The sequence below is a fragment of the Canis lupus genome, chromosome 26 (assembly GCF_048164855.1).
Source record: "Canis lupus baileyi chromosome 26, mCanLup2.hap1, whole genome shotgun sequence".
Taxonomy (NCBI): Eukaryota; Metazoa; Chordata; class Mammalia; order Carnivora; family Canidae; genus Canis; species Canis lupus.
In genome coordinates, this window is record NC_132863.1 from 36,736,122 (window position 1) to 36,755,076 (window position 18,955).

At 37.2% G+C, this 18,955-nt stretch overlaps 1 protein-coding gene across 6 annotated transcripts in view; it reads left to right on the plus strand.

Moving 5' to 3' along the window:
- NCOA3 (nuclear receptor coactivator 3) overlaps nt 1-18,955 on the plus strand; it is a 145,184-nt gene that overhangs the window by 101,765 nt on the left and 24,464 nt on the right. For 3 of the 6 annotated variants that reach the window (XM_072801351.1, XM_072801357.1, XM_072801353.1), the window contains 11 exons: nt 1,424-1,490; nt 8,340-8,444; nt 9,328-9,500; nt 9,959-10,059; nt 11,660-11,834; nt 12,221-12,409; nt 12,576-12,677; nt 15,883-16,023; nt 16,292-16,439; nt 17,288-17,679; nt 17,855-18,723. In XM_072801351.1, coding sequence (XP_072657452.1) covers nt 8,359-8,444; nt 9,328-9,500; nt 9,959-10,059; nt 11,660-11,834; nt 12,221-12,409; nt 12,576-12,677; nt 15,883-16,023; nt 16,292-16,439; nt 17,288-17,679; nt 17,855-18,723 — 2,376 coding nt within the window. In that variant the 5' untranslated portion in view covers nt 1,424-1,490; nt 8,340-8,358. The remainder of the gene's footprint in view (nt 1-1,423; nt 1,491-8,339; nt 8,445-9,327; nt 9,501-9,958; nt 10,060-11,659; nt 11,835-12,220; nt 12,410-12,575; nt 12,678-15,882; nt 16,024-16,291; nt 16,440-17,287; nt 17,680-17,854; nt 18,724-18,955) is intronic. The other 3 variants (XM_072801352.1, XM_072801355.1, XM_072801356.1) reach the window with 1 other exon arrangement.

Sequence of the window (18,955 nt, forward strand, 5' to 3'; positions counted from 1 at the left end):
ATTAAGGCTTTAGACTAGTGGTGACTATATACTAATTGTCTGGAATAAAAGTGTCAATTTGGAACTTGAATTTTGGGTAGTGCTTTTTGTATATGAATGTCTCATAATTTTTCCCATGGGTAATTTTTTTTTCCTAATTGGATTGAGCAGTCTCTGCTTTTACACAGAGCTTCAAGTGGTTTTCAGTAAATCATTTCAAATCCACAGTTGTTTGAAAATTTTCCTCATGTTACTGTGATTCTCCGGAGACACTCAGAAGCACTTCCTAATTAGTATTATTTAAACATACCTAGTATAAGTCTGCCAAACAAGCCTGACGAAGCTAAATTACCAGTGTGATAGTCAAAAGTTTTTGGCCCCAGCATTTAATCTTAGAAAACCCAAGAATAAAAAGACTTGACATGTATTTTTAGGGTATAGTTCGTACATTTTCTGATCTTAAATTTTCTTCTTGCTGTGTTAGCCACTGACTATTATTCATCTTAAGTGGAAGTAAAGGTCATGGTTAATATTAGACCACCACAGAGGGCAATTTATCTGGTGAATTGTAGAGTAGTGGTTAGTTTTTAGGGGCTTGAAGGGAATAACAGCATTAGTACCTGCTGAGTTTGGTTCCATGCCTCTGCCCCTGATAGTGCGTATCCCTAAACTCTGAGTGTGCAACTTCTCAGTGTTCTTATTGATGAATTGAGAAATTTTCTGGTTAACTGGTTGGAGGTAGTGTGATTCAACAGTATAAGTGGTTTATTTATTTTAATTTTTTAAAAAAGATTTTATTTATTTATGAGAGACAGAGAGAGGCAGGGACATAGTCAGAGGGAGAAGCAGGTATCCTTGGGGAAGCCTGATGCGGGACTCCATCCTAGGACCCTGGGATCATGACCTGAGCTGAAGGAACCACTGAGCCACCCAGGTGCCTCTAAATGATTTATTTTTGGTGAGGGAGAAAATGTCCAAGGAACATTTGATACATATTTTGTTGGTTTTATGAAACCTGAGTCCCAGTTCTGCCATCTGGTATCTGTCTGATCCAATGGAAGGTTATTTAGCTGTTTCCATATCTGTAAAATGGGAATAATAATAATAAATACTTTGGAGAGCTATTATGAGAAATTATATAGAATACAGAATCTGTGATATGCCCAGCACTGTACCAGCACAAAAATTATCCCCTTCCCTTTCTCTTTTTAATTTAGGAAAAGTAAAATAATTTTAGTTGGTCTTTGTGCCATTTGAGATTTACTGGGTAGTGTATCTCCTCCCTATTTGGGATTTTGGCATGGCATGTGCCCCCCGCCTCCCCCCAGGGCATTAGCATTGTTGATTGGTATCTTTTCCTTTTGGACAGGAATACTTCCTGTATCCTTGTCCATCTGGCTAGTTTGTCCTACACAATCAAGATTTTCTCCTATCTTAATTTCAGATAACCAAAACAAAAGCTGGTTGATGCTGTTCAGTCATGTACCAACATTTTCATGACTTTTGAGCTGGCAAGTATAATTCTTCTTTGCTTTTTAGCCTGAATTAGTTTAGGAATAATCATTTTTTAAGTGTTTAACTTGTATTCTGAGCATGTCTAAGCTTAAACATGTACCATAGCTTGTTGTGTATAGAAAGGCCTGTAGGATTTATATAAGGCATTCTAACCAATTGCTGTAAGATTTTTTTTTTTTCATTTTAAATCTGATTTTTCCAAATAATGTAGCGGTAGGGAACATTCGATTTTGATGGCATTGAAAGTTATTCTGAACTGCTACTATCTATATTTGAAGTAATTGCATGGAATATCTTGCTTAAATGTAATCGTAGCTTAAAGTGTGCATTGTCATATTAATATATTGAGGTAGATAGCACAAAACTCTTTAGTAGAAACATTTTAGAAAAGGGAAAGAATTGTAAAACAGCTCAAGGATGCTGAGTTCACATGAAAAGACTGACATTTTCATTCTGATTCAATGAAAAGTTCTCCCCTCTAGTTCTGTTTCTTTTCTTTTCTTCTTTTTTTTCTTTTCTTTTCTTTTCTTTTCTTTTCTTTTCTTTTCTTTTCTTTTCTTTTCTTTTCTTTTCTTTTCTTTTTTCTTTTCTTTTTTTTCTTTTCTTTTCTCTTTTCTTTTCTTTCTTTTCTTTTCTTTTTTTTCCTTTCGACTTTATTTCTTTAAAAAAGAGAGAACACGGACTAGGGGGAGGGGCAGAGGGAGAGTGAGAAGCAGACTCCCCACTGAGCAAGGAACCTGATCAGAGCTTGATCCCAGGACCCTGAGATCATGACCTAAACCTCAAGGCAGATGTTTAACCTACTGAGCCACCCAGGTGCTCCTCTAGTCCTTTTCTATACTGTGGTGTCAGGGGCTTGAGAAAGCTTCTGTGGTTGGATTGTATTCTACCCAGAAGTGTAGTTGAGGTGTATCTCTAGTTTTATAATCACTTGGGGACATCTCTTCATTAGCAACTTTAAAATATATCTATGTAAGTCATTATTGGATTTATTTTTATTTTTTAATTTTTTAATTTATTTATGATAGTCACACACACACACAGAGAGAGAGAGAGAGAGAGAGAGAAGCAGAGACATAGGCAGAGGGAGAAGCAGACTCCATGTACCGGGAGCCCGATGTGGGATTCGATCCCAGGTCTCCAGGATCGCACCCTGGACCAAAGGCAGACGCCAAACCGCTGTGCCACCCAGGGATCCCCATTATTGGATTTATGAGGTAATTTCAAGAGTAGAGATTACTTGCGGGGCAGGTATATATTTTGGTTTTAATTCTCTACCGTGTAGGTAGGTGATCTTTAATTGTAGGGAGTCGGAATTCAGAAAGGGCTCAATATTCACAGATTCTTCTTATAATCAAAGATACTGTGGGATTCTTGTGCTATTTTATGTCCTCTTTGAATATGGATTTTACCAACTTCATATATCCTCTAAACTAGATGAATATAATTTAAGATGTAAATATGTAAGCTGTACAGTTACTCACTTATATTTCTTTAGAATTTTTTGGGGAAAACAATCGATTCATGGGCCTAGTATGTAATCCATTCTCTCCTCCTACCCTAATTATTTACTACTGACTGAAAATGGTCTAGATTAGGATGTATATGCTAGGCATTTACGTTTCATACCTTAAAGTGAGTAATTTACCGAATTGGATAATATATCCCCTCAGATATTTAAATAGTTTTAGTCCATCTCTACTAGTGAGAAGCAGGCAGCAGACCTGGCAAATAAGACACATGCAATTACAATTTTTATGTTTACAATGAAAATTAATACCAAATAAACAAAAATATATATAAAGTATTTGTCATAGTCATTTGTACTCAGGAATAATTATATTATTGTATATGCTGAAACTATTATTTTTTGGGCAGAAATACTTACAGTTTTTATTTCTCACGTTGAACATTTTATTTATCCTAATAAACTTTAGGAGATGCATTTGCTGTATTTTGATTTTTTTTGTTGTTGTTGTATGGTATTTCATCATTCACTCTTGGAAATCATGGTCTTTCAGGTGGTGTACAATAAATGTGGCATGATGACAAGGTTTGTTCATATCTGAGTAACAACTAGAGAAGAAATTGGCAAACGTGTTCTTTATTTTTAAAAAGATTTTATTTACTTATTCATGAGAGACAGAGAGAGTCAGAGACGTAGGCAGAGGGAGAAGCAGGCTCCTCCCAGGGAGCCCGATAGCGGGACTCTATCCCTGGACCTGGGATCATGCCCTGAGCCAAAGGCAGATGCTCAATTGCTGAGCTACCCAGGCGTCCCAGCAAACATATTCTATAAAGGAAAAAAAAAAGGAAAGAAAGAAATGTAGGAATGATACCTTCATGGTTTTACATTAGAATTTTGTGTTACTACATTTCTGGATAAATTAAACTTTGTTACTAGAGATCAATGAATTCTGTAAAAGAGTAAATTTGGTGGCACATAAACTACACAGTCATATGCACATGATAGCTTGTTGTTATGCCAGATCAAGAGAAAGAGCAATATCTGTATATATGGATACATGTAGACCATTTTCTCTACATGCACATAAAAATTGATTTAACATGAATGACTTGTATGCATTTCTGGTTTAGACTGGTAATTGTGATTATTGATTTCCTCCATACTAAGAGATTGTCATGGTTTTTGATTCTCTACTGATGTAATTTGTGCCTTTAAAAAATATTTTTTATTTATTCATTTGAGACAGAAAGGTAGAGAGAGAGAATGAGTATGAGCAGGGGGAGAGGCAGAGGGAGAAGCAGGCTCTCCACTGAGCCAGGAGCCTGACAGGCTTGATTTCAGGCCCGGGAGATCATGACCTGAGCTGAAGGCAGATGCTTAACCATCAGAGCCACCCCAGAGCCACCCCAGCGCCCTCATTTGTGCCTTTAAAACATTTTGGTGACATCCTATATCAAGTGTAGAAGTGGTGCAGCCCCGGTGGCTTAGCGGTTTAGCCCCTCCTGCAGCCCACAGTGTGATCCTGGAGACCGGCATTGGGTCCCATGTCGGGCTCTCTGCATGGAGCCTGCTTCTCCCTCTGCTTGTGTCTCTGCCTCTCTCTCTCTCTCTCTCTCTCTCTCTCTCTCTCTGTCTCTCATAAATAAAAGTAAAATCTTAAAGTGTAGAAGTGAAAAATTTAAAAAGTTTGAACTGTTATATAGATTAGAATGAAGGGAATTCTAAAGTATGACTTAATAAGTTGAATGTTCTATTCAACATTTATTCAAGACATTTATCGACTAAATATATGCTAGGCACTTTATTTTTTTAAAAGATTTTATTTATTTCTTCATGAGAGACACACAGAGAGGCGGAGACACAGGCAGGGAACCTGATGTGGGACTCGATCCCAGAACCCTGGGATCATGACCTGAGCCAAAGGTAGATAGATGCTTAACCACTGAGCTACCAGGGTGCCCCATGCTAGACACTTGATATTGTACTGGCGATTCAGTTTAATACTTAATAGCAAAGTAAGGTGAAACAATACTGAGAATACAGAATAAATTATGTCTTTCAAATTAAAGAAATGCTGTTTGTTCAGTAAATAGTTTTCCATTCAATTTTGGGGATTCTGCTTATGTTCAATATCAGAGTAAGGGAATAAAATCCGGGATATGGAATAGATATTTTTAAAGTAATGTTATTACTTGGTGATTTGCCACTCAATTTAAAAATGACTTTGTGAGTGAAATATAAAATGAGGTGTATTGAGATGTAGCTAAAATTATTTTTTCTATACTTAGGGACTCACAGTTTTTAAATATGAAAATCGGAAATCAAAACTGAACATACCTTATTATTTAAAAAATATTTTTATTCACAAGAGACAAGAGAGGCAGAGACACAAGCAGAGGGAGAAGCAGCCTCCATGCAGGGAGCCCGATTTGGGACTCGGTCCTGGGACTCCAGGATCACGCCCTGGGCCCGAAGGCAGGCTCTATACCGCTGAGCTACCCAGGGATCCCCTAAAACTGAACATACATGAAAAACTTTATTTGGAAATAATTTTAAACTTAAAGCTGCAAGAAAAAAGAATAATACAGTTTAAAATGTTTTCTACCAGGATTCACCCAGTGTCAGTATTTTGCTGTTTTCCTTTCTCTTTTCTTCCCTTCCCTCTCCTTTGCTTCTCTTTCTGTTCCTTTTGTCAGTCACTTAAAATGTACATAAATCCTCTCTCTCTAGCACTGGAAGATCATTTGCATACATAATGGTCCATTTACTGTAAATATAAGAATAGTGGATAGCCTCTTAAATAAACATGTGCAGAACTCAATTTTAGTAAATTTAACGTTGATAAAATATTCCTGTTGTCCATATTCTAATTTTGTCAGTTGATCCATTAATGTCCTTTATAATATTTCCCCCATTAAGGACAGAACCAATATGGGATCAAATATTACATTTGTCATTTCTCTTTAGCTTTTGTTAAAAGAAAAGATTTTATTTATTATTTATTTATTTGACAGAGAGAGAAACATGCACAAGCATGGGGAGGGGTAGTGGGAGAAGGAGAAGCAGATTCCCCGTTGAGTGTCCAAATGCAGGGATGGATCCCAAGATCCTAGGATCATGACCTGAGTCAGAGGCAGATGCCACCCAGGTGCCCCATCTTTAGCTTTCTTTAATCTGGAATATTTGTAGACCTTGTCTTTTATGACATTGCTATTTTTGAAAAATATAGTATTTCTGACATTGTGGAATGTGGGTATGCTTCAAAATCATAATATTCAAATCATAATATTGAGCCAATATATATGTATACATATATTGTGTGTGTGTGTATATATATATATATATATATTTAAAGATGTATTTATTTTAGAGAGAGTTAGCACAGTTGGTGAAGGGCAGGAGGAGGAGGAGAGAATCTCAAGCAGACTCCCTGAATGCAGAGCCTGGGTGGGACTCAATCTCACAATTCTGAGATTGTGATCTGAGCTGAAATCAAGGGTCTGCCACTCAACCCCCTGAGCCACCCAGATGCTTCATATTGAGTCACTATTAATCAAAGGTATAAGTTCTTTTCTCCTTTATTTTAACTTGTGAGGGGGAAAATATACCATTCTTGGAAACATCTCATCTTTTCAGCTTTTACATTTTACTACCAAAATTATAGGTAGAATGAATTTTGTTGGTATTTAATTCATACGTACAGCATATATAAAGATGATGTCATAATCTAGAACTCTTGGTTAATGATCATGTGGTTTTGATTTTTTTAAAAGCTATTTTAAGTTTCATTGGCATCTTGTGTGAAAGTTTGCACTTTTGTGTCCTTTCCTGGTAGTATTATGCCACCTAGTGGAAATTTACGTCCTTCACTATTTGTCTAAAAATCTAGATGGATTGCAAGATGCATTTTAACATAACAAGATGCATTTTATATATTTAACTTATTTTAACAAAAAAGTAGTTTGGAAAGTTTGAACTTCTTGAAGGATTTGGAATTCTTTAGAACAATAATTGTCTTCCTAAATAAGAGTTTAGGACAAATAAAATTCTTGGTAAGTGAAGCCTTAGTAAATGTCTTAAACTTATGAGCTACTTGAATGTTAAAACCTGTTTTTATTCCCATAAGAAAGGCCTTACATTTATTTTGTCATTGAAATCTTAACCAAAACATATTTCCATCAGTTAATATTAAAATAATTATTGCTATGTGGATCTTGTCAAAATCCCTCTTCTCCCATGAACTTTTTATTATACATCTACTCTCTAGGCCTAATGTTGAGTTTATGTGTTACTTACACATTCTAGGTTTATTTTGAAGTCACAGAAGAACAACACAGTGGGTAATAAATATTATAAAATGGTTTAGAGGAAAAACAGTGTGCTACCTTGAAAATAGCCTGAAAAAAATTTAGGCTTTTATCATTTGAAGACTCCCAACCAAATGAGAAGATAAGCTCTAATTTGTGCTTTCTTGGGTATAAATAAAAGTTAGGATTTCTTTTAAAAGGTTTTATTTTTAAGTAATATCCACAACCAATGTTGGGGCTCACTTAAACTCACAACACCAAGATCAAGAGTCGCATTCTCTACTGACTGAGCCAGCCAGGTGTCCCAGGATTTCATCACTTGAAGAGTTGGCAGTCTCTTTTTCTTACTTAATTACTTAATTTTAAGATTTTATTTATTTATTCATGAGAGATACAGAGAGAGGCAGAGACATAGGCAGAGGAGAAAAGCAGGCTCTTTGCGGGGAGCCCGATGTGGGACTTGATCTCAGGACCCCGGGATCATGCCGTGAACCAAAGGCAGACACTTAACCACTGAGCCACCCAGGTGCCCCTCTTTTTCTTGTTATTAAAAATGAAGGAGATGCCTTCCTTATCCTTTGATGTATTCAACATACACATTTTTAGTAGGACTTGAGAAACATTTTAGTCTTAGAGTTGGCCATTCTGCATACTTAAACTGGAATATGAACTCTTGACATTGTCTTCAGAATACTCATTTATAATAAAGAATATTAAGAATTATTTAACCATAAGGATGCCTTGGTGGCTTAGTTGTTAAGTGTTTGACTTCATGTCAGGTCATGATCTCAGGGTCCTGGGATTGAACCCTGTGGGCACCCTGCTCAGTGAGGAGTCTGCTTGTCCCTTTCCCTTTCCCTTTGCACTGCCCCCCCGCCCCTCTGCTCCTGCTGTCTTTCTCAAATAAAGAAAATCTTAAAAAACAAAAAACAAACAAAAAACAAACAGTGAATTATCTAACCATGTAGGGACTATAATTCTGAATTACAAGATTCAGCCATTCAAGCATACAACGCCTCTATAGAGTCATAGATATTTCATAATGTTTTCATCTTATCATTCTTTCTTAGTTGCTGATGTATAGTCACCATGAGTGGATTAGGAGAAAACTCCTTGGATCCACTGGCTCCTGATTCACGAAAACGCAAATTGCCATGTGATACTCCAGGACAAGGGTAGGCAGTGTATTTACTGATGCTTCACCAAAGTTTCTTCCAACTACCATTATTATTTTGGCTTAAAGATAGGATTTCAGCTTTCTGTTATTTATATCTTCTGGTTACTTTTTGTTTTTGTCTTTGCTTAAATAATACAATTTTACTTTGTAGTAAGTAGTGTGGCACAGTGATCAGATAGACATCTTAATGATGTAACAAATTTTGTTGCTGATTCAGATAGGAGCAAGAATCTTACACTAACACCTTTGGTACAGTATGAAGCATTTCTCATTTCTCAAAGAGGTAGGTAGGAGTTAGGAATAGATAATCAAGATTATTATAAGTAAGATCTCTGAATTTCTGTCAGAAAATGTTATAAGTTGGTATTTTGGCATTTCTGGGGTTTCATCATTCTTTTCTTGAGTGAAGTTTGAAGTTTGAAAAATAGAAATAAAATATTTCATTTTATGCAGTGATATATTCTAGCCTTTTTAGTGTTTGCCAAGATCAGTATGAATTGAGTTTTAATGTGATTGTTGCAAAGTAAAAAATGACTTATAAGCCATAAAATCTTGTCATTAGTAAGTAGCTAACACTGTTTCCTTTATTGTTTGTTGTTTTACTGTCTCTATGAGGTAAAGACTATGTACCCTCATTTTCTGGATGAAGAAACTTGAGACTAAGTCTGCCCAAGGCCACCAGACTAACCAAAAGGTGGCCTTGAATTTAGTTTTGCCTGAATTTCTACTATATCATACTACTTCTCCAAGACAAGGTTTTGATGGTTTCTCTTGGCTAAATTTAATTTGTTTACATATGAAGGGAATGGTGTTGTATAGAGACTGATTCTGCCTACAGCTCTTTTGTAATAGGTCTGTTCATGACCCCCCTTCTCTCTCAGTCTTACCTGCAGCGGTGAAAAGTGGAGACGGGAGCAGGAGAGTAAATATATTGAAGAATTGGCTGAACTGATATCTGCTAATCTTAGTGATATTGACAATTTCAATGTCAAACCAGATAAATGTGCAATTTTAAAGGAAACAGTAAGACAGATACGTCAAATAAAAGAGCAAGGTAATACAAAGTAAGAAAAACACTCAAGCTTTTCAGAAGGAACTTGTTAACTGTGTTTCCATTTGTCTTTTTTGCTCATGTATGGACTACTGCTAATTGAACCTAGCCTATGTGGGACTGGACAAATGAGTTGACCAACTTTGCTCTTTGAGAAACGGTTAATAGAGAAGTAGAAAGAGGCCTTTGTTCTCACCCTGTCACATGTTACATTCCTTTCAGGAAGCCATGGGATAGTATATGTAGTAGTGAAGGAAAATTAGAGGGTATCTTTTGCTGTCCTGCATAAATCTTAAGTTTTTAACATTTAAAAATTGTAGCATTGTTTTCTTATCAGGAAATGTTGTGTATGTGCATATGTATGCCTGTGTGTGTGTTTTTGTTCTGGAGACTCTTTGAAGGTGAATTTGATCTATAACTGATACACATGCTATTTGTAGTACTGCCTTTTGTCTTTTCAGGAAAAACTATTTCCAATGATGATGATGTTCAGAAAGCTGATGTATCCTCTACAGGACAGGGAGTTATTGATAAAGACTCCTTAGGGCCACTTTTACTTCAGGCAAGTATATTATACTTATGAGGAATTTTTAAGATTTAAAAATCTGCTTTTGTAATGTGCTTAAAAATTGTTTTGTAAGTAGCTGTCTTAAATAGATTTGTTCACCTATAGCACCTATAGCATGTTTTTCTTTAAAGCAGGAGTTGGGAGCAGGGAGGCTCTTCATAAAGTGCACCTGCTAACTTTTTTGGTTGTTGTTGTTTCAGCTAGTTTACTCCTACTACTTTTTAGTTGATCAACTTAGTTCTTTGTAAATTTTCATTAGGGAGTAGTGTTTTTTTTTTTTTTTTAAAGGTTTTATTTATTCATGAGAGACACACACAGAGAGGCAGAGACACAGGCAGAGGGAGAAGCGGGCTCCGTGCATGGAGCCTGACATGAGATTTGATCCCGGGACCCCAGGATCACACCCTGGGCCAAAGGCAGGCGCTAAACCGCTGAGCCGCTCAGGGATCCCGAGTAGTGTAGTTCTTATAGCTTGACGGTATCAAATGGAAAAACAGGAAGTGCTAAGGATGATTTTCTTATTTTTTTTTTTAAAAGAGCCAACAAAGAGCTTCCTTTTTTTTTTTTTTTAATTTTTATTTATTTATGATAGTCACAGAGAGAGAGAGAGGCGCAGAGACACAGGCAGAGGGAGAAGCAGGCTCCATGCACCGGGAGCCCGACGTGGGATTCGATCCCGGGTCTCCAGGATCGCGCCCTGGGCCAAAGGCAGGCGCCAAACCGCTGCGCCACCCAGGGATCCCTGATTTTCTTATTTTTAAAAGCTCCTTTCAAGATGTAATTCTTCAAAAATTAGACAGTGATTTAGATTTTATGTTGACTGTATTTATCTTTTTTCCCCAAATTCTTTTATTTATTTATTTTTATAAAACCTTAGTAATTGTGCTACTATTAATAGAAATGGTTAGTGGTAGCAGTAGCTGTTGATTGTTTATGGTGGTTGTTAAATCAACAGTTTTAAAAATTTCTGTTGAGTACTAAGGCTGGTATCTTAATTGGCTAAGACTGCCATAACAAAATATCACAGATTGGGTAGCTTAAAGTATAGAGATTTCTTCTTCTAAGAGCAAGAGAGTGGGTTATGGGCGGAGGAAGTGGAAGAGAGAATCTGAAGCAAGCTCTACCCCCAGCAAAGATCCTGATGTGGGGCTTGATCTCATGACCCAGAGATCTTGACCTGAGCCAAAATCAAGAGTTGGACACTTAACTGAATGATCCATCCAGGTGCCCCCCCCCCCCCCCCCGGAATTCCTTTCTTAAAGTCCTGGAAGCTGGAAGTCCAAGATCAAGGTATTGGCAGACTTGGTTTCTCCTGAGACCTCTTTCCGGCTTGTAGATGCTTGCTTTTTCCTTGTGTCTTCACATGACCTTTTCTCTGGGTATGTGCATCCCTGGTGTCTCTCTTCTATATGAACAAAATTACTATTGGATTAGAGCCCTGTTTTTATGATGTCTTTAATCATAATTACTCCCATTCCCCCCGAAAGGCCTTATCATCAAATATAGTCACATTGAGGTTAGGACTTCAGCAGGTGAATTTTGGTGGGGATACAGTTCAGTCCATGATAGCCAATATTAACATATCCCATTTTAGGCATTGGATGGTTTCCTGTTTGTGGTGAATCGTGATGGAAACATTGTATTTGTATCAGAAAATGTTACACAGTACCTGCAATATAAGCAAGAGGACCTGGTTAACACAAGTGTCTACAGTATCTTGCATGAAGAAGACAGAAAGGATTTCCTTAAAAACTTACCAAAATCTACAGGTAGTCTTTTAATGTGTATTTTCTAAATAAGTTAAAATAATTTCCTTGACTATTTCTTAGAAAATTGAATGTACTTCTTAGGAAGTGAAGTGATCAGACTTGTGCAGAAAGGTAGGTAGTTAATAGCAAAAGTTTCAAATATGACCTCGGTGAATTTAGAATTTGGTGTACATTTCATGGAGCTAAAATACATAGTGAGTTACCAAATGATGAGATTTCTGTTGAAATTGAAGTTACTCCAATATTATATATGTATAGCCACTGTGAAATGTCTGTGAAAATTACTGTGAAAAACATAGTAATGAGAATATACAGCTTAAATTCTTGATGATAGTCACAGACTGAGTTGCCAGCTTTTTAAAAACCTTTTCTTTTGTTTTCCAAAGTTAATGGAGTTGCCTGGACAAACGAGACCCAGAGACAAAAAAGTCATACATTTAATTGCCGTATGCTGATGAAAACACCTCATGATATTCTGGAAGACATAAACACTAGTCCTGAAATGCGCCAGAGATATGAAACGATGCAGTGCTTTGCCCTGTCTCAGCCTCGAGCTATGATGGAGGAAGGGGAAGGTAAGGTCAACCACGTTTGAGATGTTCATCACAGAGCTGCCGCATTTGTAGTTCTGTAATTTCCATTGTTACATTCATTTACTGAATTCCACATCTTTACTTGCCAGTAGAATAGACTTGTCCAAAAGTTAAATATAATCCTTACCTGGCTAAATTTTTATTGTAGATTTGCAATCCTGTATGATCTGTGTAGCACGCCGCATTACTACAGGAGAGAGAGCATTTCCCTCAAACCCTGAGAGCTTCATTACGAGACATGATCTTTCAGGTAAAATCACGCGTGCATGTGTGTGTATACATTTTGTTCATTTGAGAGCTTTTGTAAAAGTTAACTATTTCTACAGCCTGTACTATCATGTATGTGCCTACACCCACTGTAATGAATGCTTTGCATGGATTATTTTTTAGGTTTCTTATGCAACTCTAAGATTGACTAAGACTCTTGGTGTTTGTGTTGGGTATTTTTGACACTTAAAATCCCTCAAATAAATAAAAATAAGTGTAGAGGCACCTGGCTCTCTCTCCAAATAGCATTTCAAATAAGAAGCTAATATTTCTTTTCTCTAACTTCAAATAAATTTTCAAAAATATAGGTAATTTCATGAGAATTACTAGGAATAATTTTTGATACCCACATGAGCTTTAGTCTTGATTTGCCCTTTTGTGATTATGGGAACAGGATTAAAGCCAGTATAAATCATAAAGCATAACGACGAAGGTAAATGTGGTGTCAGTCTTTGCTGTATTTACCTTCAGGTTTACTCTTTGTGATCATCTAACCCTGTGTGGTGATGCCAAGATTTGTCTTATAGGTGCCATCTCAGAGATGAGGAAATAGGCACGGCGACAGAGAAGTTGAGTTACTTGCACAAGATCCTGGCTGATAAGAAAGAATTTGCATCTAGGCCTGCCTGATGTCATGGCCTGTATTATCTGTGTCCACCATGTGGGCCTGCAATAATTAATTTGGTAAAATGAAGTAGGTTTAAATAAATATCTAACATACCTACAGCTATTATGTGTGTGTGCACATGTATGTACGTATATGTACACATACATACATAACAATATTTTACTGTAAAAAAACCTATTTTTGTAGTAATTGGTAATTTTATGCCAGGTTTAGTTTCCTGTCTTGAGGCTGAGATTAATTTTCACAGATGAAACAATAGCAAAAGAGTTCTTTGTATTCTTAATTGAAAAATCTGTTTACACTGATAAATATTTCATATTAGAAATTTTTTTTCTTTATTTACCTTGAGATAATCAAACCTGGTGACAGGAATCTTTATGTGAATATTTACCTCCTAGAGTGGTTCTTTCTCTGTATATATTATGATTTGGCAGACTAAATTTTCTCCCTAAATAACAACATTTCACATTTTATAACTTAAAATACTAAATAGGAAGCTTTACTCAAGTAATTAGTGACTAGAATCTTTAAAATTATCTCATTAATGTTTTCTTACAAATTACCAAGCAGGAAAAATCAGATAGTTTCATCTGGGTCACGTCTGAGAGCCATCTTCTCATAGTTGGTATTTTCCAGTTGCTCTCTGTTCTTTTATATGAGTTTTGTTGTGCTCAGCACAATACTTTTTTTGGAGAGGCTTTATTCTCTGTCCCTGATGTAAGCTTTTGCTGAGCATCTATTTTGTGTTTGTCATCTGGCTCTTGGAGCTAAACCCAGGGGAAGTGGTTGAGGACAGAACATCCTTATTCTGAGCACAGCGCATAAACATTTACTCTTTCCTGGAATGCATTTGTCCCTTCTTGCTAGGTCCTCTACTCCTTAAGTTTTTGTTTTTGTTTTAATATTATTAAAGGTCTGAATTTTTTTTTTTTTTTTTTAAAGGTCTGAATTTTAAACAGATTCTTAGACCTAGGGCTCAGCCAGCTCATCTACATTAGTGCCTTTGTCATTCCCAGTAGCATTTTTTAGAACTATCTTTCACCTTGCGAAGCGTTACAAATTTTCCAAATCCAAACCTGATTTTCTTCAGCATTTTTACTTTTTTGACAAACACATCATGGAGAAGATAAATAGATTGGAAAGCCTTTTCTGTATCTCTCCCAATCTGTCTGGAATCAAATTATTGACCACTTCTTTGAAGTCATTTGTCTGCATCTCTTGAGTCAGGATTTCTGTCACCTTCCTGATTTGGCTGTCCTGTTGGTGCTGAACATAAGAGGCTGTCTAGATCTGAGTATTGCATATTTTAATAAGGCCTGTGCAGAACAGACAGAAACGACCATTGCTAGTCTTGACAGCAACAGTCTGACATTCTGTGACCAGGGAGAATATTTTGTTGTGGAAATCCATGTCCTGAATGTTGATAACACAGCTTTTGCCCAGAGCATCCTCAGTAATTATTTTGAATTTTTAAAATGTGAGTTCAGCATTTTGTAGACCAGCAGGTCTGTCTTCAAAAGCACAACTCTTAAGGCCATCAGAGGCAATTTTGGTCCCTTTGACAAAGTTCTTAGTACTAAGTGTTTTCTGAATATTCTAATATGGAACATAGCTTGTGCTTTCTTCTCATACCACTCATTCTTTGACAATGGGTCAACTACTCTTTTCTTGGCTCCTTTTAAAAAAACTTTTCAAAAAAGATTTTTTAGAGAGCAAGCACACAGGGGCCACGGATTTGCATAAGGCAGAGGGAGAAGGAGAGAGAAGATCTTAAGTAGGTTCCATAATGGCTTGGAGCCCAGTGAGGGGCCCAATCTCATGACCCTGTGATCGTGACTTGAGTTGAAATCAACAGTCGGAGGCTTAAACAACTGAGCCACCAAGGTGCTCCTCTACTTGCCTCCTTTTCCACACTTTTTGTAAGGTGTTTATTCTTGCCACCTTGCCCTGGTACTGCTCAGAAAGTGTAGAAAGCCCTAGCCATCCTTTTTTTGTAAGGATCATCTTCATGAAACCTTTAATTTCATAGCATTTTTGAGTTACATTAAGTTTTGTCTTGCTAGTGTATTTGATGTTAAGCAAAAGTTGTCAGAAACTTCTAAAATTGTAGAAATGAGTGTTTGGTTAACCTTCCTGGTTTAGATTTTAAGTATTCAAAAATGCTGTCACCTCTCAGATGAAAAGAATTGTTCCTGCTAGCTGTGTAGGCCAGTATTTTCATAGTTGCAGAGACAAAATGTCTTCAGATGAACAATTTTAGTGGTAGGTGCTTATTTTCCTTTAAGTGAAAATGAACCTAAGGTTATCCGGACACGTCAAATTTTGTATAATCAGAAGGCGAAAAGACTTCTTTGATACTCTTTTACGTTTTGTACAGTAGAACATTTAATGTAAGAGTGTCCTATAGGACACTTCTTGAAAAGAAAAGCTTTACATGTAGCAGAGAAGGTGGAGCAGAGATTTAAGTGTCTTTATTTTATTCTTCAGTGCTAAGCCGTGAGGTGTGCAACCAGTAAAATACTTGTGGGTTGGATTGAAACTTTTATTTTCTGTTTAATAGGAAAAGTTGTTAATATAGATACCAATTCACTGAGATCCTCCATGAGACCTGGCTTTGAAGATATAATCCGAAGATGTATCCAGAGATTTTTTAGTCTTAACGATGGTCAGTCCTGGTCCCAGAAACGTCACTATCAAGAAGGTAAAGAATTTTGAGTTTGATTCTCGGTCTTGTTATTGTGGTTATATACTATAAAAGATTAAGTATATACATGGCCATAGTTGTTGTTTTTTGTGTATAGGGTAGGAGAGTGATTCTTTAACATTCTTTAGTCTGCTTATAATTTTTGAGCAGGTCCAGTCTTTTCACTGATTTTGAAAATGTGGCACTTGAAGTACATTACCTTTCTCTCTTCTGTGTCTCTGTTTTGCCATTGTAGTCACTGGTAATGGTATATTTTCCCCAACAGCTTATATCCATGGCCATGCAGAAACCCCAGTGTATCGATTCTCATTGGCCGATGGAACCATAGTGACAGCACAAACCAAAAGCAAACTCTTCCGAAATCCTGTCACAAATGATCGGCATGGCTTTGTCTCAACCCACTTTCTTCAGAGGTAATGATAGATTACTGTGTCTCCTCGCATTAAATGAAGCAGTGTTCTCAAGATGCTTTCTTTTTTTTTTTTTTTTTTTTTTTTTCAAGATGCTTTCTTAATGTAAAAGTAAAAGATTTATCAAGAGAAAAAGCAGGAAAAAAAAAAAAAGGAAAAGCAGAGACATTGGATTTGAAGTGAGTTTAGATTCCTGGATTGTGAGATATCTCTCTCTATATATCTCATTTTAATATATGTGCTACTGAAGCAAGCACATATTTTTAAGGTTATATTATTAAGTACAAATGTATTTCTTCATTAGATAATTACTTCCTGGGAAAGCTGGGGAATGGGAAGGCTTGTGGATAAAAGAACATAAAAAATCTGACTACTGCTGTTACCTTTCATTTTTAATGATATGTTTACATTGCTTCTAGGGATTGAATTTAAAATTTGAAAGTAGACTTTAAGAAAAAAGGATATTTATTGCTTTTGCTAATGGTAAATGAACAGCACACGGAACAACAGAATAGTCACATATTAGTTACTCTGAGTGATTTGCAGTGACCTCCAGGCTAGCGTGTAGAGATGTGGCAGCTATAGTAAAGCCCTGTTATAATCCTAGCTACCCGGGTGGTTGGTCCTTTGCAGTGCTGTGCTCTCACTCATTTAGATTCTGTGGCATATAAAAAAAATAAGTTACTGGGTTTATAACTAGTCAATATTTAGATTGGAATTGACCCTAAGTATTGGAATGGTGCCTAGGAAGTTAAGCTCCTGGACACTTATTTCATCATTAAAAAAAAAAAGTGAATGCTTTAATACATGCCTGTAATATTTTAGTGCAAGTTTGTCCTTTTTCTTTGCAGGGAACAGAATGGGTATAGGCCAAACACGAATCCTGTTGGATCAGGCATTAGACCTCCAACAGCCGGATGCAACAGTTCGGTAGGCGGCATGAGCATGTCGCCAAACCAAGGCTTACAGATGCTGAGCAGCAGGCCCTATGGCTTGGCTGACCCCAGCACTACAGGGCAGATGAGTGGGGCTAGGTATGGGGCCTCCAATCCCATAGCTTCAATGAACCCTGGGCCAGGCATGCAGTCACCATCTTCCTACCAGAACAGCAACTATGGTCTCAACATGAGTAGCCCTCCACATGGGAGCCCTGGCCTCGGCTCCAGCCAGCAGAACATCATGATTTCTCCTCGTAACCGTGGGAGTCCAAAGATGGCCTCACATCAGTTTTCTCCTGTTGCAGGTACTGGTGTTGGCATTTCCTTTATTTTTTCTTCCTCAGTAATTCTTTACTTCTTGTTCTGTTGTAATCCTTATAAAGTTAGTTCATTTTATAAGAGAAACTTTGACGAGTTCAGTGGTGTTTTGTTAGAGCATCTGATAGTTTAATTCTTTCCCTGATTTCTCTCCCAATCTAGGTGTGCACTCTCCCATGGGATCTTCTGGTAATACTGGGAGCCACAGCTTTTCCAGCAGCTCTCTGAGTGCTCTTCAAGCTATCAGTGAGGGTGTGGGGACTTCTCTCTTATCTACTCTGTCTTCACCAGGCCCCAAATTGGATAACTCTCCCAATATGAATATAAGCCAGCCAAGTAAAGTGAACAGTCAGGATTCCAAGAGTCCCCTGGGCTTGTATTGTGACCAGAATCCAGTGGAGAGCTCAATGTGTCAGTCAAATAGCAGGGATCACCTCAGTGAGAAGGAAAGTAAGGAGAACATTGTCGAAGGGTCAGAGAATCAGAGGGGTCCTCTGGAAAGCAAAGGTCATAAAAAATTACTACAGTTACTTACCTGTTCTTCTGATGACCGTGGCCATTCCTCTTTGACCAACTCCCCCCTGGATTCAAGTTGTAAAGACTCTTCCATTAGTGTCACCAGCCCCTCTGGGGTCTCTTCTTCCACTTCTGGAGGGGTGTCCTCCACGTCGAATATGCACGGGTCACTGCTGCAGGAGAAGCACCGGATTCTGCACAAGTTGCTGCAGAATGGGAATTCACCCGCAGAAGTAGCCAAGATTACTGCAGAAGCCACTGGGAAAGACACTAGTAGTACAGTGTCTTGTGTGGAAGGAAATGTCAAACAGGAGCAACTAAGTCCTAAGAAGAAGGAAAATAATGCACTTCTTAGATATCTGCTGGACAGGGATGATCCTAGTGATACATTCTCTAAAGAATTACAGCCCAAAGTGGAAGGAGTGGACAATAAAATGAGTCAGTGCAGCAGCTCCACCATTCCTAGCTCGAGTCAAGAGAAGGATTCTAAAATTAAGACAGAAACAAATGAAGAGGTAATTTGTTCTTTCTGTATTCCAGCTTAATCATTGTTTAATCATTGCCTGCGTTAGACCATGTGTCATATGCAAAATCATACCTTCTATTTTAGGTTTATGTAATGGAAGTTACTCTTGAGCTGTCCTTTATGATATTTTGGACATCAGTAAAGTGTATTATGATGCAATTTTGAAGTATCAGATGTGTATGTTTTAAATTGCAACTCTAATTCGAACCAATTAGTAGCCA